Below are 20,319 nucleotides of genomic sequence, written 5' to 3' on the forward strand. Positions count from 1 at the left end.
CATGTCCCCAGAGCTTCAGGAACTCAGCTGAGCTGGGACAATTTGAACTGTAATCCTGATCAGTCAGGAGAGCATTAGCTCATGACCACCACATGGAAATGATATAATGACCACTAGCCAAATGTCTCCCTGTGTCTTTTTTCTACCCAGGCCTTGTATCTGCAGTTGACACCCAGGCACAGAGAAGTAGGCAGCCTAGTGCTGTCAGCTGTAAATGCTCTCCTGACCTCCCTGTGTAGAGCTTCCTGGAGGGCTGGATGGGGAGGAAGGTCTGGGGATCTCAGGTGAGGGGACCTGGGCCAGAAGTGCTCCCTGCTCTGTGCACAGGCCTCCTGGGGCTGGAGGAGAGTGTGACAAAATGGGGAAGGGGTTTTTGTCTCACTTCTCTATCTGCCTGTGTCACTGTGAGCATTAGCACTGCTGTCCCACACCTGACAGTAATAGTCAGCCTCGTCCTCAGCACGGGCCCCGCTGATGGTCAGGGTGGCTGTGTTCCCCGAATTGGTGCCTGAGAATCGGTCAGGGATCCCTGAGGGCCTTTTGCTATCTTCATAGATAATCAGCACAGGGGCCTGTCCTGGCTTCTGCTGGTACCAGTAAGCATTTTTACCTCCAATGTTGTTGCCTCCACATGTGATCTTGGCCGTCTGTCCCAGGTTCACCGATAGTGAGGGTGTTTGAGTCAGCACATACGAGGCCATGGATCCTGCAAGAGAGAAGATGGGAGGTAGGTTCCAGCCAGAGTATCATCCCCTGGACACTACCACCACTGGTTTAAATCCCAGTGATTCTCTAGATATTTCCCACCCTGATGTCCTCTTTGTTCTGGGGCCCATGCGCTGGCCTTGTGGATAGAATCTTCGAACAAATGAGAACCATTCCTCCCCTTTCCCTGGGCAGGTGCAGCCCTTTTGGGGTCTCACAGAGCCAATGACAACAGTGGGAAGAGATTACACCCCACTAGCCCCTCATCCCAAAGGACGGTCTTGAGATCTTGCCCCCCAGTGGCAGTCTACTGCTGAGCTCATAGTCAGAGCCAGGAGTGTCCCAGAACCCGGGGATAAGGGAGTGTGAGCCTGGCCTCAGTACCTGTGCAATGAGCCAGGACTCCAAGGAGGAGAGGGGTCCAGGCCATGGTGCAATCCCTTGATTTTGCTTTCTGAAGCTCAAGGCTGGGCAGGGTTCCTCCCAGTCCCCTCTTATCCCCTTGCTGGAGACACCTGCTGGTTATGCAAATGAGCCAGAGCTCAGGGACTGCTGCTGAGGAGCCTTGTGGTTTTAGAAATGGGCTCAGCTACTAACAACACACACACACACACACACACACACACACACACACACACAGGCTCAGCTCCAAGGGACACAGAGATGGGAGGGCAGTTCCTGCAAACCCAACCTCAGCCCAGCTGATTCTCTTTCCCCCTGTGTTCCCATAGTCTGGGGTCCAAACTCTATCCCTCTCCATGCCCTGACCTGGCTCCTGGGGAGGCATGGTCACAACTGAGCTATGAGGTGGAGTCTGTCTGCATTTTCTGAACCCATCATAGAATGTTTCCTCTGTAGGTACTAGAGGATCATAGGTCAGTGTGTGTGCTACTTCTGGTTTATATTGTGAACATCAAAACAGGAAAAAAATTCTTCCCTCGCCAGGTTCACATGGAGTTTTAGGGAACCATTGTTGTGCCATAGGAATCTACCCCAAGGGAAAGCTCCTGGGGCAGGTCATAGATACTGTTCCTCAGTATCCCCAGGGTGCCCTCCATGTCAGGGACAAACCCAGTGCTTGAGTAAGGATTGACAGTGACTGGTGAAGCAGGAATGGGGGTGGAGTGGAGGGTCATGAAGTCCTGAACGTATGCTAGAGCCCGAGACAAATTCCACAGGATAGAGATGAGAGACTCTGAGTCAGAACTTTATATCAGAGCACAGGTGATGATAGTGTAGTAAATCTGTACCTTTACCTTCTGTTTTCAGGTCCTGGTAAGCAATCCTCCCAGTCAGAATCCCTGAGGCCTTTCCAGGTGATCTCTGTTGCCCCCTCGTGGCCACTCCACACAGACAGCTGGAAGTGCAGGGAAATCTTTTGTCCAGGTGGAGGTTCATGACCCAGTGCTCACATCCTGTTTCCCCTTGATCCATGCACTGCTGGCCCCAGGGGAGGATTTGCTCCTCTCTGTGGGGCTCCTGCCAGATCAACACCAGGTACGAGGAGTCAAATTACCCATGAAAATAGGAAGAGGCTCATGTGAAGAGAAGGCACGACCCATCTGAGGTAACAGGGCTCAAGTCTCTGGTGTGGTGGTGGTTATGGATGTCGTTTTGGGGCTGAACACCAGGAGATACAGGACTCAGGGACTGTCTCACTTGATCTGGCTGCTGGACCACTACATAGTCTGATCTTAGCTCCTGCTCCAAGGACAGAGACAGTAGGACACTCAACCAACAAAATCTTTTTTTTTTTTTTTAAAGATTTTATTTATTTATTTGACAGAGAGAAATCACAAGTAGACGGAGAGGCAGGCGTACAGAGAGGCGTACAGAGAGAGAGAGAGAGGGAAGCAGGCTCCCTGCTGAGCAGAGAGCCCGATGCGGGACTCGATCCCAGGATCCTGAGATCATGACCTGAGCCGAAGGCAACGGCTTAACCCACTGAGCCACCCAGGCGCCCATCAACCAACAAAATCTTATTCAGACCCAACTTGTTCTTCTTTAGGTTTCATCCTGGGAAATCAGTGCGAATAAGACACAAGTCTTTCTTGGGTTCCTGCCTTGGGCAGAGCAGCACTGGAGACAGTTGCTTTGGTGAGACAGTACACCATCACCAACCCCATCTACCTGCATCTTGTCTTCTATAATCATTGAGAAGCCTCACAATTTCTCAATTCTGTCTAGGTCAGCATTGACCTTGTGGTCCAGAGCTAGCCTGCAGATGTGTCATTCTTCTGAGGATCTTTCTGGGAAGTTCTGTCTGTGAATGAAAGAAACTGACTAGATTATGAATGCTCTTTCTCTTGTCCCCATGAGTGATAGCTGGAGCTGCAGCAGCCATCCTCAGGTCTGTTGTCAATAACAAGACAAAGCAAAGTCTCCATAGTCACAATGGTGGGAGACACAGTGAGAGGATTTGGCTATACCTGGAGAACCACCATCTGACTTCACACTTACTTCTGTCTGCCGGAAAATAGGTGCTTGAATGTTCATGCTTCCAACTGAGATGGGCATACATTGCATTAAAACTTCCGGTCCAGTGGGGATAATAACTAATACAAATCAATCAGTTATTTAAATGATAGGAGAACCTGGACAGTGTTGGGATTGTGCAGAGAATGAAATGACATCAGACAAAATGACCGGCATGTCATGTGTGGGGAGAGGCTGGAGGAAGCTTCTCTGCAGAGTGGACTGTGTGGCTGCTGTCAGGATGGGAAAAGGGACAAGAACAGAAGTGTGCTTGGAGTCTGTCCCTGTGGGGAAGAGTCTGGTTTGTGAGAGGATGCAGGGACAGTGAGGACCTTAGGTGTCTGTGATTCTATGCTAGTTGAGTTCCAAGGCAATATGTTCCCATAGGTTATTAAATTGGGGGCAGGTGTGGGTGATGTGTTAGAATTCTCATGTTATATGTTTCCAGGGAAGGTGAATCACAAGAGGAGCCCCGTGTGAGCATCCCTGCAAACTGAGGTGGAAGCAAGAGCCTGTTTGTAGCTGCCAGTGAACTTGGCTTCTCTAGCTCACCTGTGTGTGTGTGTGACACATGACATCCAATTCCTGTCACACACTCTTTTCTATCACATACTCATACATACACATATATATGAATATACTTGTGAGTGCATGTGCACATAAATACTAATTGTGTCTGCTGTGCATATGTTGGAGATGTATTTGTGTACATATATACCAATATGTATGATATATATACACATATGTTTTTCTGGAGATTTTGATCTCTGGATTGGGTGCCAAAGTTGTAGTTTTGGGAATCTTTGCATTTTCAGGAGACAGGCAGTTCCATTTTATCACCAATGGTAAGGTGTGTGTTGTTACCGTAATGAATGGCAGGACCAAGTTAGTAATCAGACTCATTTTGGCAGAGCACACTGGTTTCAATCAAAGGCTTTGTTCTTAGAACTGAAATAGATGGGCTGTTTACCATTATTTTTTGCATGTGTATTTTTTGAAAGCTCCAATGGGCACATACTTTGACTTGCTACTGAAACTTAACAGAGACTATAGGTTCCTAATTCGCCACTAAGGAACTATGTGACTGAGCTGCCTGCACAAACTGTGTTATCAGATCAACCATGCCATGGAGTTGGGCATTCACAGCAGCTCCCCATCATCAAACAGAAGAGGCAAATTTGAGATCAGGCTTCCCCAGGTCCTGAAGGCACAGGCAAGATGCATGAGGACAAGTCCTGATGGCCATGACACCAGCCCATACTGCATTGTCTTTTTTGTGTCTGGCACAATTATGACCCAGTGGGGACAATCCTTTGAATAGCTGATCCAGAGCAAAATCCGTGGGTGGTTTAAGAGGTTCCTGTATGACGTGCAGCCAACTGTGCTAGTTAACAGTCATAGTCCTGCAGCCCTCATCTGGGACACCCCTGCAGAAAGGGAAGTCTAATTTCCAGTTGAGGTCCTCTCTGTGTTAGGACTCCTGTCAGTGTCCTGGGTAACAATGTGTATCTGACCTTCAGAATAAGGACCCTGCAGCCCAAGGAGATAGGTTGGATCATCCTGACAGCCTCTGAGGCCTGAAACCTTGACCTCTGCTGACCCCCAGGCCTGGTGTCCCCTTGAGTCTCTCCATGGGTAGGCCCCCACTCTGTCCTGCTGCTCCTGATGCAGCTCTGCTGCCCCCTGCTGGTGGAGGAGGACTCAGACTGGGAGCTTCCCTCCTGCGTGTCACCCCACAGCACCTGTCACCTGAGAAGGGGTGTGCACCAGAGTTTCCAGGCTCCCACACTGTCCCCACTGCCCTGCCCAGACCTACACAGAAGGTCAGAAACATGGTGCAGGAGGTAGGACAGGTGCGATTCCTATACTTGTCCCAGGGTTGAAATGCGCTGGATAGTCCGCTGTCTTCTTTCAGAAAGGAGAGTGTAAGTGCAGTGTAGTGCATTTGGAAAGGTTCAGTGTCCAGACAATCCTGTGTGATGTCCCATGACCACCAGGTTCCTGTGTATGTAGGAATCAGGACCAATGCTTCCTGCATCTCTATCTGTGTAGTTGGGTTTTACAATCCCTGGGTGATGCCTCTGGTGCTAAATTCAGTTGAGCAGGCAGATCTTTATCTTACTCTTTAGTAATCCTGTATTCACTGCTATTATTGTCGTTCCAGGCTTCATTTCCTGGAGCTCGATGTGGGAGACTCTGTAAAGTAGCCTCATCTGTAATTCTTGTGGAACTGCGTATCTGCTAATTCTGACTTGGATCCACTTGCTGATGATGCAGGTCACAGGGCAGATGAAAACTTTTCCTCGGATCCCACAGAGGAAGACAGGAGACTCCAACTCCACGGTCAGCTGGCTGAGATCACATGGAGTCTCTCTAGTAAGACTCTTACAATGTTATGTATCATCGGATGTAAAAGAAAACAACAATAGTGTTTCTTCCTTGGGTGTAAGCTTCCCCATTCACAGCCGCTGAAGCTAATGCCTAGAGATACTAGCTTTCCAGGAGAAGAGCAGTGGAAGTGTGTCCAGGAGTGGAGTTCAGGTGTGCTGGATTCAGACCCTGGGCTCTGTGGGGCAGAGCTTGACCAGTGCAGGCAGGAGCCCGAGTCCAGGCCTGGCTGTAGGGCTTGCATCCCAGGACTCACTGCCATCCCCAAACTGGCTGGTCTCTAAAGGAGCCCCCTCAACCTGTGCATAGGGAGAGTCAGTGGGGTCATGTCCCAGGTTAGGGTTGGAGAATCTTTGGGGATGGTGGAGGCCATTTGGATGTGCTGCAGCCTGGTCTGGGGCCTGTTGGCTCTGCTCTGTATTATTGCTTTCTCTTCTCTCTCTGAGTAGTTGGGAATGATGGGGCTTCATGGCCACACTACTGGGGACAGCTGATTAGTATACAGGACCATCGGTTCTGCAGCTTCAGGAGCTTGTGGGACTCATTCTCAAGGGCCCCACCCCTGCAGCATCCCCTGGGCAGAGCTCAAGGCCAGGGTCATGGGCAGAGTCCTGTGGGGGCTGAGCTTGTGTCAGTGCTTGGGGGCAGGACCTGGCTGTGTGAGGAGGGGGAAAGAGTGAGGAGGGGGCATCTTGTAAGGTTCCAGGCCATGGTTGGGACCTCAGATTTCTGCCTAGTTGGTCTGCTACTTAGCATGGCCACCCCAAACCTCTCTCATGCCCTCCCTGGTCCCCATGAGAATGCTCCTTTTCAGGCTGCCGAAGAGAATCTCTGCTTCTGTGTGGGCTTCACGGATGCTCGCCTCTGGGCTCTGTTGGGGAACTCTTGTCACTGTGTGTTTGAAAATCTTAAAGACTCGAGTGAGAAGGGACATGTGAGGATATTTCTGTTAGTTGTTCTCATGCAATATGCTCTGTGAATATTTCTTTTCTTTTGTGTGTAGAATATATAACAAAATATCCATCTTCATTATTTTTCCAGCTCGATTCATCTTCCTGGAGTTTGTATCTGCTCCCTGAGAATGTTTCATGTCCCACATTGGGGAGCTGAATTGGTGAGAATGTTCCTGAAAATTTGCTTACGTTTTAGTGTCATTTCATATACTGTGGGGTTCTTTTTTTTTTTTAAAGGATTCTATTTATTTATTTATTTGTCAGAGAGAGAGCGAGAGAGAGAGAGAGAGAGAGAAAGAGAGCACAAGACCACATGAAATTCCCTGTGCCCTCCCTGCTGGCCACCCCTCCTTGGCTCCCTTTGTGGTGTTTCGGGAGCCTGGCCATGGGGCTGGTCCAGGCCCTCTGAATGTTACAGACAACAGTTGATACAGGGAGGGTGGTCCTGTGGCCTCATTACCTTTCTCGTCTTTTTGCAGTATCCCCTCTGCATCCCCCAGAGGCACTGTGATCCCATGCTTCCCATGTCATTAGACTGTAGAACTTTCTCAGAACATTTGTTCATCATTCTGTCATTGAGGTGATGGAGGATTCTGTCGCAAGGGAGAGTTCCCCCACTGTGCAGGGACAGACCCAATTGAGGATAGTTTGCAGTGAGTGAGTTTAGTGCAGTTGGGGTGGGATGGGGAGGCATGAAGAGGACCTGTGCTAGAGACAGAGGCAAATTCTATAGGAGACAGATGAGAGACAATGAGACAGAATTTTACATCAGTGTCTATCATACTGTGTCCTCAAAAAGAAATGGTAGTAATAATCAGGTGGATAATGTGACATGTCTGGGGACAATGGTCAGCTTTCTTGTCCATCCAATCTTGATCTTATTCAGTGGGCTCCATAGCAAAGGGTCATGTTGTAAGGTGGGTGTTTATTTATAAGATGGTTGTTTATTCATGGGCTAGTCACTTTGGATTTAATTTTTATTACAACTCACATCTCCTGGAGTTTGGCATGGGAGGATTTTGAACTCCCCTGCCTGTGGTTTGGTGAATTGGGAATCAGCTAATTCAGACTTGGATATAATTGCACATGATATAGCTCACAGAATATCTGAAAACTTTTCCTTGTGTACCCACAGAAGCAGACAAGAGACTCCAACACCGAGATTAACTCACTGAGACCCCACTGCGTAAGCCTAAATAATTAAACTCATCAATATTTTGTATCATTTAATTTGAAAACAAGTGTTTCTCACACCAGTATAAGCGTCCTTAATTCACAGCAGGTAAAGTGCTTGCCCAGAGGGGCTAGTTTCCCAGGAAAACAGAAGCAAGTGGGAGGAAGGGAGTGTGACTGCCCTGATCTGGTTGTGGAGAGTGTGTCCTGGGTAGCTCTGACTCCTCCTGACAGGGACTCAAAGTAGGGGGCACTGTCTGGAGTGTTTCGTAATGACTGTCATAGTGTAGTTGTGTGTCTATAACACAACTGGAGTAAACAAGAGTATATGGATTCAGGAGATCCCCTAGGATACCTGGGACTGTGATGACAGTCATCAATTCAGCAGAGTCTAATTCAGCAGGTCTGATAACGGACCAACCTTCCAGAGTGAAAGTTTGGTCATGGGGGGCATCATGAGTAGATCAGGTATTTGCTGAGAGAAGGGGAATATGGAGTGGGCAATGAAGAAGGTAATTCTAGACTCCATATTGACCACAGGGTAGTGGTAGAAATGAATAAGATAAAAGTAATAAAGGTTTCTTCCTTATGTTGACATGAATAGGTTTGGTTATATTTTAATCATAAGTTTCTGTTCTACTTCCCTGTTTCATCCCTTCATCATCTAACATCACAGATGCTAACAATAGTTAGCTTTACATCTCATTATTGAAGGTATAGATTATCAAATGGCAGGGACAAACATAAAGATCACTAGCAGACAATGATATATTTTTATCCTCTTGTGGGAAAGGGGTGAGCATGTTCGTAAATGTTCACAGGATATTTTATCATGTTAGGTGGACATTCTCTTTATTTGGAGACTGTGGTATGTGGGGATGTGGGTGTATTTTATGTGGATGAGGGATCATCTGTGGTGTCTTAAGTGTCACTGTTGACAGGCTGAGCTCTATTTCACAGAATTGTTGTCTCTCCCTGTATCTGGATGGGTGTTAGAAGAGATTCTTGCCCGGATTTGGAGGGTAGAAGTGAGGAAGGACCCATTCTGTGTCTCACTCTCATGGTGGTTTTGTTTCTTGTGGCCACTTTGTAGGCAGTGGCAACTGCCCCATTATCCCCATTTACCATCAAGAAGGATGTGACTCTCCAACTATCTGTCAGAACTCAGAACACCTTGTATGTCTGGATAGTTTTTCAGTGTATAAAAATATAAAGAACAATCTGATATTTCTGGAGATTGGACAAGAATGTTGGTGATTTGGGTGAGAAAGCCCAGCTCTGTGGGTACACAGTGATCTCCTCAGGTCCCTGAGAACCCTGTCAGGCATGTTTACCCTCCACCATTGTTTCCTGGAAGCAGTCTCTGAGGAGGAGAAGTGCATGTGCAAGAAATTTGGAAGGAGTTGAGGAGCTCAGCTCAGATAGAAGAAGGGGCCTGCAGTGAGATAGCAGGTTCAGGCTCCTTCCTGCAGGGAGATCTCAAGCTGGGACCATCCAGGACATCTGAATCTGAGGCAGGGCCTCAGGGTGTTGGCCTGAGGTGATCACTTACCTGAATCTCTCTGAGAAGGGTCATAACTTGTGTAGGCAGATTTCTGAAGCAAAAGCACTTCCCAGTGAGGAGCCCCCTTGTGAGCTGTCAGGGGTTCCAGGAAGTAGTGGGTGGGTGTGTGAGCCAGAGGAGGGGATGTGGGTGACCCCTCTGTCTACTGTACCCATCCTCTCCACTCAGGTGGCTCCCACTGATGGCTTCAGGGTTTTAAGAGCCCAGCTTCTCTAGGAAATTTGGACTCTACTCCAGGTCCGTTGTGTGACGAATGGCCCATAGCACAAGGAAAATGCAGAGATCATGAGCACTGGACAAAAGGCTCCCTCTGACTTTCCTCTGAAGCCCTCTGTCCCACATTCACACACAGGCCCAGAGAGGAGTGTAGCCTGGTGCAGTCAGGTAAATGGTCTCCTGACCCAGTGGGTGCAGGACTGCCTGAGAGCAGAGTGGGGGAGGAGCTCTGGCCACCTCAGACATGGGTGCCTGGGCCAGACCTGCTCAGTGCTTTTCCATGGTCCTTTTCAGGCTGGAGGAGAGTGCAATGCAGTCGGGGAAGTGGATTTTGTTTCACTTCCCCACCTGCCTGTGTCACTGTGAGCATTACCACTGCTGTCATAGGACTGATAATAGTAGTCAGTCTCAACCTCATCTCGAGTCCCGCTGATGGTCAGGGTGGTTGTGTTTCCTGATTTAGAGGCTGAGAACCGGTCAGAGATCCCTGAGGGTCGCTCATTATTTTTATTAATCACAAGCACAGGAGCTTGTCTTGGCTTCTGCTGGTACCAATATGCGTTTCTTTTCCTCAGTACATCTCCAGAGCAGGTGATTGTAGCCATCTGTTCTGGGTCAACTACAAAGAGGGCGGCTGAGTCAGCCCACTGGAGGCCACGGAACCTGAAAAGACAGGAGAGGAGGGGTTGGTGTGAGGTCCAGGGGCTCATTCCCAGGGACCCAATACTGAGTCAGTGTTGGTGCTGTGCTCAGAGTTTGGGGCAAGCACAGCTCAGGTCTCTTGAAGGCTGAGCTTGTGTGCAGGGCCTGGGTCACACCTGTGTAGAGAGTGATGATGGGGGGCACGAAAGATGTCCAGGCCATGGTGGAGATGACCAGAGCTCTGCCTCCAGAGACCCCAGAGCAGGGCAGGCTCAACCAGGCTTCTCTTATTCCCTTTGGGCCCATGGGGCAGTGATTGCCAGTATTTATGCAAATATATTTCCTCCATGCTCTCTGACTGGACTACTCACCTGTGAGATCAGAATAGGTGACTGAGGAGGAAGCCAGGAGCCCCTGTCTTCCTATATGGAGCTTTCTGTTGAGAAAATCAGCCTTGGTTTCCAAGGTCTGGCTTCAATAGTGAAATTCCTGGGATCTGACCCTATGACTCTGTCTGAAACCTCTGTGCCTGAGGTCTATGCTGGTCTGGCTCAGGGCCTTGCAGGGTCCTGGCCATGGGGTTAGCTGGCCCTCTGAGCGTGCAGACAACCCCTGATTCAGGATCGGTGCTCCTGTGGCCTCATTACCCACCTCTTCCTGCCTCAGATCTCCTGTCTGGCCCCCACTGCACTCTGGTCCCTGCTTAGCATGTCATCACATTGGGAAACTCTCTCATTCTGAGGTTCCTGCATCCCTTTCTACCTGGGAGTTGACTTGTTAACCAACCAGCAGTTGTTGGAGATTCCTCACAATATCTCATGTATTGACCCAGGCTATTTTCATCCCTGTGACAGCCTCATCCCACAAGAGAGCAGAAATTGGTCACCATAATTTTTTTCATCATTGTTTCATATAAACATGTAAAGGGCATGACAAATCTTTGGAAGCTTCCTAGTCTTTGTGTGGGTCCCCGAGGTCACAGAATCCCACCTGGCATGGGATTACTGCCGATTACTAATTGGCAGTTAGTAATTGGCACTAATGGAATCATCTGACTCCTTTAATCAATGCTTTGTAGTTGTCACTCCCTCATTGATTGGCTACCATCTCAGCACAAGAGGGAATGCTCTTTATCTCCCTCGCTTTTCCATTCCATCTTATTGTTTTCACTGTTTGTCCATCTGTCTGTCTGTCCATGCCTACTGGGTTATTTTCTTCCAAGTCATTAACACTGGAAGGCCCCAGGTGGGCTTGGAGTTGGAGTGATTCACTGTGTGGGTTTGGATATTATCTGGGCTTGAGACAGTGTCCCTGCAAGACATGGAACCTGTCATTACAAGGACAACTCGTGGACCAGAGCTATGGCCTGAGAAGGGAGCATCCATTTCTCTCTGGAGATAGTCTCACAAGGAGGTTGCTGATGCCACTGTTCCCTGCTTTTCCTTCCTTAGCTGTTCCCTAGCAAGGTGATGCAGCCTGGAAGAGGGAAAAGTGAGCTGAGGGTGAGTGGTCAGGGCGTCTCTGGGCATGCCCAGCACAGAGGAGTCAGTGCCTGGGAACACTGGTGGACATTGAGAGGACCTGCATTTCCCAACTGGTGTGTCAGGTCTCCCATCAGTATTCTGTGTGTCTGACCCTCAGAATAAGGTCCCTGCAGCCTGAGAAGATAGAATGGACCATCCCAACAGTCTCTGGGGACTGAGCCCTGGACCCCTGCTGAACCCCATGCCTGGTGTTCTGGGCAGCCTCAAACTCTGTCTTGCTGCCCCTGAAGCTCTGCTGTCCCCTGATGGTGGAGGAGGATTCAGTCCAGGGGATTTCCCCTTGCAGGTCACCCAACAGCACCTGTCACCTGAGAAAGGGTGTGGACCAGGGTTTCCAGCCTCCCAGAGTCAGCTTCCCTCCCTGCCCTGCCCAGCCCCGCACAGACAGGTCACATACACTGTGCAGGAGGCAGGACAGGTGTGATTCCTGTACTTGTCACAGGGTTGAAATGCCTTGGCCTAACCCACTATCTTATTTTAGAAAGGAGAATGCAGGTTTTAGTGTAGTGCATTGAAAAGGGTCAATACTGACACAATCTTGATGTCCCACAGGCACCAGATTCCTGTGTATTTAGGAATCAAGACTGATACATCTTGAATCCTTTTATGATAGAATACATGAAAAAGGAACACACAGGGGAAGATAAAGAATTGAGTAGAATATGACTCATGTGGTGTATTCCAGACGTCTTTAGGGAAAGATATTGAAAGTGAGATCATTTATTAACTAGTGAGAAGTGGGTGGGGCGAGGGGAAGGAAGGGAAGTAGGAAGGGAGATGCAGAATGAGTAGTGGGATAAGGAGTGGGATAAGGAGATCTCCTTGAACATACTCCCACTTGTGGCTCAGCCTGCCTAGCCTCTCCTCACAGTGTTAGTGGCATCACCTCCATCTCTCCTGGCTAGATATTATCACCTATTTAAGGTACTCCCTGTGTTTAATAATAAGCTTCTGTCAGGCCCAAGAGATTCCCCCAATGAGACAATGGGACTAAAGGATTTCTATTCCTGAGGACTCTGATAAGGCCACAAGCTACATCAGAACTTCTGACAAAAATTTTCATTCCTGGCCTCAGGATCACCTGGCAATCCGTGAAGCCAAAAATCACTGAGGAGGAACAATGGAGGAAGAGACACTCACTCTTGACACTTTCCTTACTCACTTTTATAGGACAAGAGGTGACCAGTGGTCTCTTACTGAAACCCTGATCCTGTTATAAACTTGACAAATAGTAATTTCCACTAATGGAATCCTTTGATCCCTTTAACCAACACTTTGTATTTGTTGCTCCCTCATTGATTGATTACCATCTCAGCACAAGAGGGACTGCTCTTTTCTGCCTTCCTTTTCCATTCCCTCTCATTGTTTTCACTGTTTGTCCATCTGTCTGTCTGCCCGTGTCTACTGGGTCATTTTCTTCCAAGTCATCAGCACCAGAAGGCCCCAGGGTGGATGATTCACTGTGTGGGTTTGGATATTATTTCCCTACCATCTTCTGGACTACAATGTATGTGGTGAGGAAAATCCTACTAGAGGGACCTGTGGGAGTCCTTTTTTGGGACACAGACTCTGCAAACCCTTGGTAGAAAACAATCCTTTACTGGAGTGAGTAAGAGGAGCCTGTGATTCCCTGTGACTCAGCCTGCCATGTACTTGAAAGATGTCACTGCAAGTCTGAGACCTGCTGTTCACCTCTCCTCCTGCTTCTCTTTTACCCTTGACTACTCGGTCTCTAGAGAAATAGCCACCTTCTCTCCTTCTACCGTCATGGAAATTTCCAGGTTATGGGCAGCTCCTGGATTTTCCGTCTCAGAGCTGCATCACTAACTAAGGGGACCAGGCCAGAGTTTCTGGGATCCAGCATCACAGTTCCTCCCAACCCTGCTCAGGTCTATGCCCAGGGAACCAGGGTTATCTTGATCAATAAAGATGCTCAATGTTAACACAGAAGCGTGGGTGTGTGTGAAAGATGCTGCTTTTCAGGTACCAGAAAATCTATGGAGGAGATCAACATGTCCAGTAAGCTGGCCCCCCTCCCATCATATGCATTTCAGATGGATACTCACAGGACTGAGAGTCAGGGGAGTCAATATATTTATCATTTTGGTGCACCCCCTTCACCATGTCCTGCTGTCGTACCAGTTGTTGTGTTCCTCGGCAGAACCTGGAAAAGTTCTGTAGGCAGCATGTGGACTCATTCTTGGCACCAAAAATTGAGAATTGAGTACCGTTGGAGAGACCCAAGCCATGCTCCATGTTGGTCCTGGCAGAGACATCCTAACATGCATTCTGTTTTCCTACTAGACCCCAGCTCTGCACCCACCATGGACTTAAGACTCTGTGGCATACCTCCCTCATGGACCAAATGTTTCCTTTTGAACATTCAACACTGGCAAGCATCCTATTATACTTCATGATGAAATTATCGTGATGATATTCACTCAATGATGAACCTCCTTGGTAAGCTGCAGAACTTGGAGATCTCTGTCCATTCTCTGAGCAGAGACCTGTTATGGATGCAGAGGGTCTGATGGCTCATGGGGTCATCTCAGACCAGCTACTCTCTCATGGTCATTTTCCTGTCTGGGCTGATTTGGTCTTTCCCAGCAGTATGGCAAACTAAAGAGCATATTCTGTTGTCAAAAAGACCTAAATTCGTCCCTGTGTCTGTCTCTCTGTAATGGTGTCTTGGGATTTTGTGCAGGATGACAGGGTTTCCAGGGAGAGTCAAAGGTCTCAGGGCCCTGGAGAGGGGCATAGAGCAGGTCTCCCTGAGTCCCCATGGGGAAGAGAAGAGACAGAGTGGGAGGTTTTAGCCTCATTTCCCCTTTGTGTGTATCACTGTGGCTTAACCATATTGACCATCGATTGTATGGCTCTCACCACAGCAATACTCAGCATCATCCTCAGACTGGATGTCAGAGATGGTTAAATAGCCGTCCACCCCAGAGCTGGATCCTGAGAAGCGACTGGGGATCCCGTCCCCCTTGCTGTGGCTTCCGTCACTATTAACCTTCATCAAATACCAAGGGGCCTTCCCTGGTTCCTGTTGATACCAGTGAACAACCAGTTAACTGGTATCCTGTGATACCAGTGAACCAGCGCTTTGCTCCCTGCCCAGGGTGCAGGTGAGCTTGACAGAGGCTCCCAGGGAGGCAGATGCAGATGGAGGCTGAGTCATCACAGGCAGAGCACAGAAACCTGGAAACACAAAACACAAGAATGATGCTGAATGAACTGGACACTGGACAGTGTTCCCTGGGTACTGTACTTAGAGGGAAATGTCAAAGAGTTCAAGGAACCCTGACCTGTGACAATTATAAAGGGTAGAAGGTAGAAGGGAACCCATTCCATGGTGGAGGGGAACTTCGTAGAACTCTTCTCTTGGGCTGTGCTCCTGGGACTGAAGTCTTCAAACTCCCATCTTATCCTCTGTTTTTGCAGCTCAAGGAAGGAGGGGTATCAGATGCAAATCTACTTTCCATTCTTCAGTAGGTCTGTGTGAGCTCTTGTATGAGTCCTGAGCTTAATAGCTTCATATTGGTAATTTCCTGAGGTTAGAAGTAGGATCAGGTGTGGGTTTCTAAAGTGGAGAGTTGATTTTATACAAGAATCATCAAATGGAAGCATCAGTCATTCCCTTTGCACTTGAGCACAGCCCAGGGGATTTGGACTTACTGGGGTCTGAAAACAAGACCCACAGTGCCCCCCTGGGTGCCCTGGGATGAATGTCACCCTATGTGCATTGTTAGTTTAACAAAATGACTACTTCTGAGCCCTCAGTAGGTTCTAAACCTTTGCGAGTGTGTACAGGTTCCACTGAATGAGACACAATAAAAATAGTAGCCCTATGCTCAAGGCCCAATTTTCCTCCAGTCTTTTAAATGAAGAATCTAATATTGAGAGATTACATGATTTTCTCATTTGCCATGACAGTGATGAGTAAGTCAAGTTTCCAATTCAAGAGATGTCCCAGAGCCTGCCCTTCTGATCCCCTCCCTGCACCGATCCCTCACCATGTTCCCTCTCCCCTCATCCCAAGGCTACTGAGACCTTCTGGTCATCACCCTCTCTCCTTTATTCCAGTCTATGTCCTCCCAGGTTCTGTTCTGAAGAGTGCTCAGATCTTCATGGTGTTGCTGTCTGTGTTTCCCAAGGAAAAACAGCCTGTTGGCTGTGAGTCTATACTGGAGGGACAGTTACCCTAAGGAAACCTTATGCATTTAACCTGCTCTGTCCATGACTCCTACAAGGCATGAAAACCTGTGTACCATCAAATGTGGGTAGTCCCAATAGAGATGTATTGTTCTGGGAGATCCACCAGATTTCAAAGACAGCATAAAAAATAAGGTAAAAAATATTTTTATATGTAATTCATATTGATGTGATAATATTTTCAAGAAACTGATCTAAACAAAGTGTAGTATGAAAGCAAGTTCTGTTCATTTCTTCTCTTTTTAAAAATGTGGCTACTAGAAAATTTTAAATTCTGAATGTGGTTGGAATTTTATTTCTGTTGGATGGGCTGCTCTGCAAAGTCCCAGTAGCCATCACTTGTTTTTGAAAAAGGAGACAGAACCTTCTGGAGCATTAAGAAGCATCATATCTTAGCCTGAAGGGACAAAAGGCCATAGGTTGGTGATGAAGACCAGGGATTTTGGGGTCAGAAGACCTTGGTTTGCTGCTGGTTTGGCCACTTTCTAGCTTTGACCTCAGGCAAGGTACACATCCTACCTGCCTCAGCTTCTGTTTCTGTGAATTGGGGTGATAATTAGAATGCTTTTTTGTAGAGTATTCATGATTAAACAATTTAATAAATGGGAAGTGCTTACATCGTGGTTCATATATGCTAAGCAAATATAAATCTTTACTCCTCCTGCTCCCTTTAGTATCCTTTATCCTTAAACATGATGTAAAGAAAAGTCACTGGAGTTTAGAGGATGGAGGGAAATTATGGAAACATAACAAATCTTGGGTTTGGGCCATTGAAAATGGGCGAAATTTCCTGGCAACACTAAAATCTCTTTCTCTCTCTCTCACACACACACACGCACACACACACACTCACTCACACCCAGGCCTTCAGAGGCACTACCCCTTGCACAGGTCACAAGAGGTACATCCTCTCAGGCTACCATCCTGCTCACTGGGTCATGGGCCCAGGGACATGGTCCTGGTTCGCCAACAGAGACATTACGGGGTGTCCCAGCAGAACTAGAGCAGAACTACTTCCTGCTTCTTTAGACCTTGTGATATGTGTCATGTTATCCCCATTGTCTCATTAGAGTTGGTCCCACCTGTGATGTCCTATTCTGGGAGGAGAACCTAGTTCTGCAAATACTACAAACCTGAACTACATAGGTTGTCGGTCAGTGTGTGTCCTCTGACCCAACCACAGAGGGTAGCACAGAGGCCTGGGTGGGCAGGGGAGGGTTGACGGGCCTCAGGGCTGGGGCTGGTGGCACTGAGGGAAGAGAGGCTCAGGCAGAGAGACTGGGGCTCCTCACACTGATCCCTCTGTAGGGGTCAGTGAAGCACAATGGGGATTAAACAGGCTCTAGACATGCCATATCCACAGCAGAGCTGAGATGGGATCGGAAGGCCCTACACATGCAGCTGGAGGAGAAGCAGATCCTCTTGGTGTCCTGGGGGAACTCCATCAGGCAGGCAGCAGACACTGTACCCCACCTCCTGACATTTGCTCACTGTGGTGATAATCAGAGGGCAAGGATGGAGCCTGGATGCCCAGACATACAGATGGGTCAGTTAGGAGACAATCAGGGCTTGTTCTGGGTTTGTTATTTATGCCCCACCTGATCCCTGAGAGCTTTGTGGTACCCATTCTACCTGCAGAATCCCCCAAGGGGAGGGAGTGCCCAACCATGGCAGGGACATTTGTGGGATGAATTATGCCCCACAGTTCCCAAATGTATGTTTGAGTCCTCACCACCAGTATCTCTCACTGGGCCCTGATTTCAGTATAGGATCATTGCAGACGTAATTCCTTAAATTCAGATGAGGTTGCACTGGAGTATGCTGGACCTTATTCTAATTGGACTGGTGTCCTTATGAGAGCGACAATTTGGAGACAGATTCTGACAGGGGAGGTCACCCTATGAAATTAGAGAAGGAATCTATAAGACCAGGAATGCCAAAAATTGCCAGAGAAGCACCAGGTACTGTAAGAGAAGATGAAACAGATTCTCCTTCACAGCCTACAAAACAACAACCATTCTGCCGGTGCCTTGGTCTCAGACTGCTGACCTCCAGAACCGTGAGACAATACATTTCTGTTCTCAGCTCCTTCCCCCCAGTTTGGGAGACTCTGTTCTCTCAGTGCTAGCAAACTAATGTAGTGACCCATAAGAAGTCTGATTTCCCCACAACACCAGCATGGCTGGACTCCTTCCAGTTGCTTTATTCTCTGTTATCACAGCAGCAGGAAACGGGCCTCAGCCAGGTGCTTTCTTCTCCTAGAGTGTCTGATTCTTCTCCCCTGAGGACTGCCTCAAGTCCCCCAGATAGCTCAGAGTCTGTCCTATAACCCAAGACTCCTGCTGGGATCCCATATGACTGCGGTCTCTCCGGGACTGGTTCAGGGTCTCACAGGAGCCTGGCCATGGACCTGGTACCTCTGGGACATGCAGACAACACCTGATTCATGGAAAGGTGGTCCTGTGGCTTCCTTACCTTCCTCCCCCTCTTCAGGTCTCCCTTGCATCCTCCACAGACATTATGATCCCATCCTTGGCATGTCATCAGAATGGGAAACTCTCATTCTGAGGTTCATTCATCACTTACAAAAGTGGGTGCTTACTTGTTAAACAACAACCTGTTGCTGGAGATTCATCAGGATTTCTAGTCTATTTACACATGATGCTGCTGTCTCTCTAAAACCCCCCATCCCACAGCAGACCAGCAATTGACATTGTCAGCCATTTCATTCCTCTTAATTTTTTTTTATCAGTGTTTCACGGGAACATATGAAAATACATGAGAAACAACTTCAAAGTTTGTGATATTGTGAGGATCCACACAATCACATGGTTCCCATATGTTGTGAGCTCGAAGACCTGAGCCATGGTCCTTGTAGGTATAAGAGTCACGTCTCTCTGGAGACAGTCTCAGAAGAATGCTGTGTGCAGATGCTTCTTCCAGGGACCAGGGACCCCAAGTTCTCTTTCAAACCAGAGATGGTCTGAAAAAAGGAGCTGCAGCCCCAGGTCGGAGTTGGGGTGGTGTTGGGGAAGGAGAGGCAGAGTGTGAGTCATCGGGTGTCTCTGGATATGCCCAGCAGAGGGGATTCAGTCCCTGGGAACACTGGTGGAGAGAGAGGGGACCTGAATTTCCTAGGTGAGGTGAACACTGTTTCAGTACTCTTGTCAGTGTTCTGGGTGACACTGTGTTTCTGACCCTGAGAGTATGGTCCTTGCAGCCTGTGGAGTTAGGGTGGATCATCCTGAAAGCCTCTGAGGACTGAACCACAGACAACCCGCTGACCCCCAGGCCTGGTTCTGTGGGAGTCTCCTCCCTTGGCAGCCTCAGCCTCTGTCCTGCTCTTTCTGATGCAGCTGTGCTGCCCCCTGCTGGTGGAGAAGGACTCAGACCTGGAGCTTCCCTCCTATGGATCACCCCATAGCACCTGTTATCTAAGAAAGGGTGTGGACCAGGGTTTCCAAGCTTCCACAGGCAGCCGCCACTCTGCCGTCCTCGGCCCAGCACAGAAGGTCACATACAAGGTGCAGAAGGCAGGGCAGGTGCGATTCCTGTGCTTGTCCCAGGGTTGTAATGCCCTGGAGAGCCCACTGTCTTATTTCAGATAGGACAGTGCAGGCTACAGTGTAGTGCATTTGAAAAGAGTCAGTGTCCAGACAATCCTGTGTGATGTCCCACAGCCACCAGGTTCCTGTGTATTTAGGAATCAGGACCGATGCTTCCTGCATCCATATCTCTGCAGTTGGGTCATCAGAGTGATAGGTGATGCTTCTGGTGCATCTGGTGCAAGTTCAGTTGAATGGGCAAAAATTTACTCTATTTCTATTTTTGCTACTATTAGTTTTATTATAACATCCCATGGAGATAGGTGTGGGAGGATTTTAAACTACTCTGTCTGTGGTTTGGTGCAATTGGGAATCTGCTAATTTGGGCTTGGGTAAAATTGCATGTGATGTAGTTTACAGAACAGCTGAAAACTTTTCCTTGTGTGTCCAGAGAGGCAGACAGGAGAGTTCAACACCAATGGTAACTCACTGAGACCTCACTGCATTTACCTAATAAGTTAAACTCTTTAATGTTTTATGACATTAATTTGATGAAGAGTGTTTCTCACATCAGTAGAAATTTCCCCATTTCACAGTAGGTGAAGTGAGTACCCAGAGAGGCTAGCTTCTCAAGAAAACAGGATATGAGGTGAGTGCAGGAGTGGAGCTCACGTATGCTGGATTCAGACACTGGGCTCTTTTAAGCAGAGCCTGACCAGGGCGGGAGGGATGGGGTGTGACTGCCCTGCTCTGGTTGTGAAGAGTGTGTCATGGGTCCTTCTGACTCCGTCCTTCTGACTCCGTCTGGATGGGGTGTGACTGCCCTGCTCTGGTTGTGAAGAGTGTGTCATGGGTCCTTCTGACTCCGTCTGGCGGGAGGGATGGGGTGTGACTGCCCT

General features: G+C 48.4%; 1 pseudogene and 1 gene segment (V, D, J or C); both read right to left on the reverse strand.

The window, feature by feature from the left end:
* Positions 1–386: 386 nt before the first annotated feature.
* LOC125082393 (immunoglobulin lambda variable 3-9-like) lies at positions 387–1,169 on the reverse strand. The segment is given in 2 exon segments: positions 387–706; positions 1,090–1,169. Coding segments are annotated over 2 exon segments (366 nt in total).
* A 13,339-nt stretch (positions 1,170–14,508) lies between these two features.
* LOC125082620 (immunoglobulin lambda variable 4-3-like) lies at positions 14,509–15,145 on the reverse strand (annotated as a pseudogene).
* Positions 15,146–20,319: the final 5,174 nt, after the last annotated feature.

Source organism: Lutra lutra, chromosome 12 (assembly GCF_902655055.1).
Source record: "Lutra lutra chromosome 12, mLutLut1.2, whole genome shotgun sequence".
NCBI lineage: Eukaryota > Metazoa > Chordata > Mammalia > Carnivora > Mustelidae > Lutra > Lutra lutra.